General features: G+C 34.1%; 1 protein-coding gene across 1 annotated transcript in view; it reads left to right on the forward strand.

The window, feature by feature from the left end:
• LOC119611065 (ATP-binding cassette sub-family B member 6, mitochondrial) overlaps positions 1 to 2,795 on the forward strand; it is a 9,699-nt gene extending 6,904 nt beyond the window's left edge. Inside the window, exon 7 of the mRNA XM_037966521.1 lies at positions 1,333 to 2,795. Within this exon, the coding sequence (XP_037822449.1) occupies positions 1,333 to 2,484 (1,152 nt within the window). The 3' untranslated portion in view covers positions 2,485 to 2,795. The remainder of the gene's footprint in view (positions 1 to 1,332) is intronic.
• The last annotated feature ends 4,627 nt before the right edge of the window (positions 2,796 to 7,422 follow it).

Below are 7,422 nucleotides of genomic sequence, written 5' to 3' on the forward strand. Positions count from 1 at the left end.
TCTAGTTCAGTTCAAGTTCAGTTCTAGTTCAGTTCTAGTTCAGTTCTAGTTCAGTTCTAGTTCAGTTCTAGTTCAGTTCTAGTTCAGTTCTAGTTCAGTTCTAGTTCAGTTCTAGTTCAGTTCTAGTTCATTTCTAGTTCAGTTCTGGTTCAGTTCTACTTCAGTTCTACTTCAGTTCTAGTTCAGTTCTAGTTCAGTTCTAGTTCAGCTCTAGTTCAGTTATAGTTCAGTTCTAGTTCAGTTCTAGTTCAGTTCTAGTTCTGTTCTAGTTCAGTTCTAGTTCAGTTCTAGTTCTGTTCTAGTTCTGTTCTAGTTCAGTTCTAGTTCTGTTCTAGTTCAGTTCTAGTTCAGTTCTAGTTCATTTCTAGTACAGTTCTAGTTCAGTTCTAGTTCAGTTCTAGTTCAGTTCTAGTTCAGTTCTAGTTTAGTTCTAGTTAAGTTCAAGTTCAGTTCTAGTTCAGTTCTAGTTCAGTTCTAGTTCAGTTCTAGTTCAGTTCTAGTTCAGTTCTAGTTCAGTTCTAGTTCAGTTCTAGTTCAGTTCTAGTTCAGTTCTAGTTCAGTTCTAGTTCAGTTCTAGTTCAGTTCTAGTTCAGTTCTAGTTCAGTTCTAGTTCAGTTCTAGTTCAGTTCTAGTTCTGTTCTAGTTCTGTTCTAGTTCTGTTCTAGTTCTGTTCTAGTTCAGTAGTAGTTCAGTTCTAGTTCAGTTCTAGTTCAGTTCTAGTTCAGTTCTAGTTCAGTTCTAGTTCAGTTCTAGTTCAGTTCTAGTTCAGTTCTAGTTCAGTTCTAGTTCAGTTCTAGTTCAGTTCTAGTTCAGTTCTAGTTCAGTTCTAGTTCAGTTCTAGTTCAGTTCTAGTTAAGTTTTAGTTCAGTTCTAGTTCAGTTCTAGTTCAGCTCTAGTTCAGTTCTAGTTCAGTTCTAGTTCTGTTCTAGTTCAGTTCTAGTTCAGTCCTACGTTAGTTCTAGTTCAGTCCTAGGTTAGTTCTAGTTCAGTTCTAGTTCAGTTCTAGTTCAGTTCTAGTTCTAGTTCAGTTCTAGTTCAGTTCTAGTTCTAGTTCAGTTCTAGTTCAGTTCTAGTTCTAGTTCAGTTCTAGTTCAGTTCTAGTTCAGTTCTAGTTCAGTTCTAGTTCAGTTCTAGTTCAGTTCTAGTTCAGTTCTAGTTCAGTTCTAGTTCAGTCCTAGTTCAGTTCTAGTTCAGTTCTAGTTCAGTTCTAGTTCAGTTCTAGTTCAGTTCTAGTTTAGTTCTGGTTCAGTACTACTACAATTCTAGTTAAGTTCGATGACAACATAAAGCACTCTAACATTATTATTCTATTTCTACCCCTCCATCGTTTAGAAAGAAGAATTCCTCTCCCTGGTAACTCTCAACATTTTGAATACTTCACAAAACATTATCTTATGTTTGGGCCTACTGTGCGGCTCCATGCTGTGTGTATATCTTGTGGTTCATCATCAAACTTTAACTGTGGGTGATTTTGTACTCTTCTTCACCTATTTAATGGATCTTTATATGCCACTCAATTGGTTTGGCACCTATTATCGTGCCATACAAAAGAATTTTGTTGATATGGAGAATATGTTTGAATTACTTAAGGAAGAAGAGGAAATAGTTAATGCTCCTGGCTGTGGTCCTCTACTAACCATGGGTGGTGGCATACAATTTAAAGATGTCAGCTTTGGTTATTCACCCGAAAAGCTAGTACTTAAAAATGTTTCATTTAAAGTACCAGCTGGTAAGACTGTGGCTATTGTTGGTCCTTCGGGTGCAGGTAAAAGTACTATTGTACGTTTGCTCTTCCGTTTCTATGATGTACAATCCGGCGCTATATTAATTGATGGTCAAGATATTAAATTGGTTACCCAGGAAAGTTTAAGACAGGCTATAGGTGTAGTGCCCCAGGATACGGTTTTGTTTAACAACACCGTTTTCTATAATATCGAATATGGTAAAATAGGTGCCACAGCTGATGAGGTCTATGAGGCTGCGCGCATGGCAGACATACATGATCGTATTCTCAGTTTCCCCGATCGTTATGAAACTAAGGTGGGTGAACGTGGTCTACGCTTGAGTGGTGGCGAAAAACAAAGAATAGCGATAGCTAGAACTTTACTGAAAGCTCCTGCCTTAGTACTACTAGATGAGGCAACTTCCGCTTTGGACACTAATACTGAAAGAAACATACAGGCTGCTTTACATCGTGTCTGCTCCAATAGAACCACCATTATTATTGCCCATAGATTATCCACTATTATACATGCTGACGAGATATTGGTATTGAAGGAAGGCTCCATAGCCGAAAGAGGTCGTCATGAAGATTTGCTAATGAAAGAAAATGGCCTCTATGCTCAAATGTGGCAGCAACAATTGAAAAATCTAGACGCTCCCTCCTCATCTTCAGAAAATTTGGAAGAGAAAGCTAAAACTAATGGTGGCGGTAATGCATCTGCTTATTTAAGAGCTGGCCATGCTCATGGTGGCGCTCATTAGTGTAATTAAAAAAAAACTTAACTTTAATATTAAATGAAATGGAACAAATATATTTGAATGTTTATATTTTTGTATAATTGGTTTTTGTAACAAAAAAATTAATGTTTAACTATTAAAGTTAATGTGATTTAGGGATGCTGTATATTGAACCAAAATAAACATCAAGCTGTATAATAAGTTTATAGAAAAAATTCATAATGAAATAAAAACAGAAATAAAAGAACTTACTATTTTATAATTTAAGATTTAGGCTAATTTTTAAATAAAATGCAAAGCTATAAAAAAGAACTTTCAAAAGTTTTAAAAATAATTTACAAACGGTATTTTAATTTAAAAGCATGTTGCTAAGAACTTTCATATTTCGTTGAACAAATTTGGGACTAGAACTGAACTAAAACTGAACTAGAACTGAACTAAAACTGAACTAAAACTGAACTAGAACTGAACTAGAACTGAACTAGCACTGAACTAGAACTGAACTAGAACTAAACTAGAATTAAACTAGAACTGAACTATAACTGAACTAGAACTGCACTAGAACTGAACTAAAACTGAACTAGAACTGAACTAAAATTAAACTAGAACTGAACTAGCACTGAACAAGAACTGAACTAAATTCGCTCTTGTTTAACAGTTATCAACACCCTGTATGTATATTTTTAGTTCCATTATTTTCTTTATCTTCTAATACGACTTTAATTTGCTGCGCCATACTGGCTGGCGAGCAGGCTGGCTGGCTGGCTGACTAACGGACTAACTCGAATTGTAATACAATGGGTTTTTTTCATTGGATTTTCTCAACTCAGGCAAAAACGCACAAACAAACAGCATAACGTTTAGTTTAATGACTTCACACAGATTGGGACTGCAAAAAGTGCATCATGCAACAATAGTAAACATATGCAACACACACAAATTCATGTGTGTGTGCGTCTGTGTATCTTTCTTCCTCCGGGTTTTATTACTTAATCTACATGAACTTGAAGCTGATAATGAATTGTAATCACACTGGCCTCAAACTCTTACTCGCTCTCACAGATGGGCAGACAGACAATATAGAAGCAACTGGCAACAATGAAGTTGAAATTTTTAAAGAAAAAAAAAAAACCCGATCATTAAGAAAATCCAAGCCCTTCTTGAGAATATCAGCAGCCGCAATCACAAATGGATGAAGGAAAAGTGCACACCACTCACACTTATGCAGAAAGGCAAAATGACGGACACATAGAAAAAATAATAATTTTAAAATTATTTAAATAAATTAATTTAAATGGTCAGTTACTTTTAGAAATTTCAAAAAAGAGCGAAAATGATAACGTGCTGGGAGAGGAAAATGAGAGAAAATATTAATAGGCATAATCAGACATGGAAAATTTAAAATTTTAAACTAGACTAAAGCCGAGACCAGACTATAGACTATATTATAGACTAGAGTATAAACTAGACTATAGACTAGACTATAGACTAGACTAAAGACTAGACTAAAGACTAGACTATGGACTAGACTATAGACTAGACTATAGACTGGACTATAGACTAGACTATAGACTAGACTATAGACTATACTATAGACTATACTATAGACTAGACTATAGACTAGACTATAGACTATCCTATAGACTATACTATAGACTATACTATAGACTATACTATAGACTAGACTATAGACGATACTATAGACTATACTATAGACTATACTATAGACTAGACTATAGACTAGACTATAGACTAGACTATAGACCAGACTATAGACTAGACTATAAACTAGACTATAGACTAGACTATAGACAAGACTATAGACTAGACTATAGACTAGACTATAGACTAGACTATAGACTATACTATAGACTAGACTATAGACTAGACTATAGACTAGATTATAGACTAGACTATAGACTAGACTGACTAGACTATAGACTAGACTATAGACTAGACTATAGACTAGACTATAGACTAGACTATAGACTAGACTATAGACTAGACTATAGACTAGACTATAGACTATAGACTAGACTATAGACTAGACTATAGACTAGACTATAGACTAGACTATAGACTAGACTATAGACTAGACTAGACTATAGACTAGACTATAGACTAGACTATAGACTAGACTATAGACTAGACTAGACTATAGACTAGACTATAGACTAGACTATAGACTAGACTATAGACTAGACTATAGACTAGACTTATAGACTAGACTATAGACTAGACTATAGACTATACTATAGACTAGACTATAGACTAGACTATAGATTAGACTATAGACTAGACTATAGACTAGACTATAGACTAGACTATAGACTAGATTATAGACTAGACTATAGACTAGACTATAGACTAGACTATAGACTAGACTATAGACTAGACTATAGACTAGACTATAGACTAGACTATAGACTAGACTATAGACTAGACTATAGACTAGACTATAGACTAGACTATAGACTAGACTATAGACTAGACTATAGACTAGACTATAGACTAGACTATAGACTAGACTATAGACTAGACTATAGACTAGACTATAGACTAGACTATAGACTAGACTATAGACTAGACTATAGACTAGACTATAGACTAGACTATAGAGCTAGACTATAGACTAGACTATAGACTAGACTATAGACTATACTAGTAGACTATACTATAGACTAGACTATAGACTAGACTATAGACTATACTATAGACTAGACTATAGACTAGACTATAGACTATAGACTAGACTATAGACTAGACTATAGACTATAGACTAGACTAGACTATAGACTAGACTATAGACTAGACTATAGACTAGACTATAGACTAGACTATAGACTAGACTATAGACTAGATTATAGACCAGACTATAGACTAGACTATAAACTAGACTATAGACTAGACTATAGACTAGACTATAGACAAGACTATAGACTAGACTATAGACTAGACTATAGACTAAGACTATAGACTAGAATAGACAGACTAGAGACTAGACTATAGACTAATACTATAGACTAGACTAAGACTAGACTATAGACTAGACTATAGACTAGACTATAGACTAGACTATAGACTAGACTAAAGACTAGACTATAGACTAGACTATAGACTAGACTATAGACAAGACTATAGACAAGACTGTAGACTAGACTATAGACTAGACTATAGACTATAATATAGACTATACTATAGACTAGACTATAGACTAGATTATAGACTATACTATAGCTATACTATAGACTAGACTATAGACCAGACTATAGACTAAACTATAGACTAGACTATAGACTAGACTATAGACTAGACTATAGACTAGACTATAGACTAGACTATAGACTAGACTATAGACTAGACTATAGACTAGACTATAGACTAGACTATTACTATACTATGACTATACTATAGACTAGACTATAGACTATACTATAGACTAGACTATAGACTAGACTATAGACTAGACTATAGACTAGACTATAGACTAGACTATATACTAGACTATAGACTAGACTATAGACTAGACTATAGACTAGACTATAGACTAGACTAAAGACTAGACTATAGACTAGACTATAGACTAGACTATAGACTAGACTATAGACAAGACTATAGACTAGACTATAGACTAGACTATAGACTAGACTATAGACTAGTCTATAGACTAGACTATAGACTAGACTATAGACAAGACTATAGACTAGACTATAGACTAGACTATAGACTAGACTATAGACTAGACTATAGACTAGACTAGACTATAGACTAGACTATAGACTAGACTATAGACTAGACTATAGACTAGACTATAGACTAGACTATAGACTAGACTATAGACTAGACTATAGACTAGACTATAGACTAGACTATAGACTAGACTATAGACTAGACTATAGACTAGACTATAGACTAGACTATAGACTAGACTATAGACTAGACTATAGACTAGACTATAGACTAGACTATAGACTAAGACTATAGACTAGACTATAGACTAGACTATAGAACTAGACTATAGACTAGACTATAGACTATACTATAAGACTAGACTATAGACTAGACCTTATGACTAACTATAGACTAGACTAATAGACTAGACTATAGACTAGACTATAGACTAGACTATAGACTAGACTTAGACTAGAACTATAGACGAGACTATAGACTAGACGATAGACTAGACGAATAGACTAGACTATAGACTAGACTATAGACTAGACTATAGACTAGACTAGACTAGACATAAGACTAGAACTATAGACCTAGACGATAGACTAGACTATAGACTAGACTATAGACCTAGACTATAACTAGAACGAGACTATAGACTAGGACTATAGACTAGACGAGAGACTAGTAATATGACTAGACTATAGACTATACTATAGACTAGACTATAGACCTAACGAATATACTAGACTATAGACTAGACTATAGACTAGACTATAGACTAGACTATAAGACTAGAATATAGACGAGACTTATAGACATAAGACCTTATAGACTAGACTAGAGACTAGACTATATGAACTAGACTATAGACTAGACTATAGACTAGACTATAGGACTAGACTAATAGACTAGACTTAGACTTAGTACTATAGACTAGACTATAGACTAGACTATAGACTAGACTATAGACTAGACTAGACTAGACTATAGACTAGACTATAGACTAGACTATAGACTAGACTATAGACTAGACTATAGACTAGACTATAGACTAGACTATAGACTAGACTATAGACTAGACTATAGACTAGACTATAGACTAGACTATAGACTAGACTATAGACTAGACTATAGACTAGACTATAGACTAGACTATAGACTAGACTATAGACTAGACTATAGACTAGACTATAGACTATAGACTAGACTATAGACTAGACTATAGACTAGACTATAGACTAGACTATAGACTAGACTATAGACTAGACTATAGACTAGACTATAGAC

This window comes from Lucilia sericata, unplaced genomic scaffold, assembly GCF_015586225.1.
Source record: "Lucilia sericata isolate MDLA Ls3-8-SP2 unplaced genomic scaffold, ASM1558622v1 Contig001353F_arrow, whole genome shotgun sequence".
In the NCBI taxonomy this organism is placed as follows: domain Eukaryota; kingdom Metazoa; phylum Arthropoda; class Insecta; order Diptera; family Calliphoridae; genus Lucilia; species Lucilia sericata.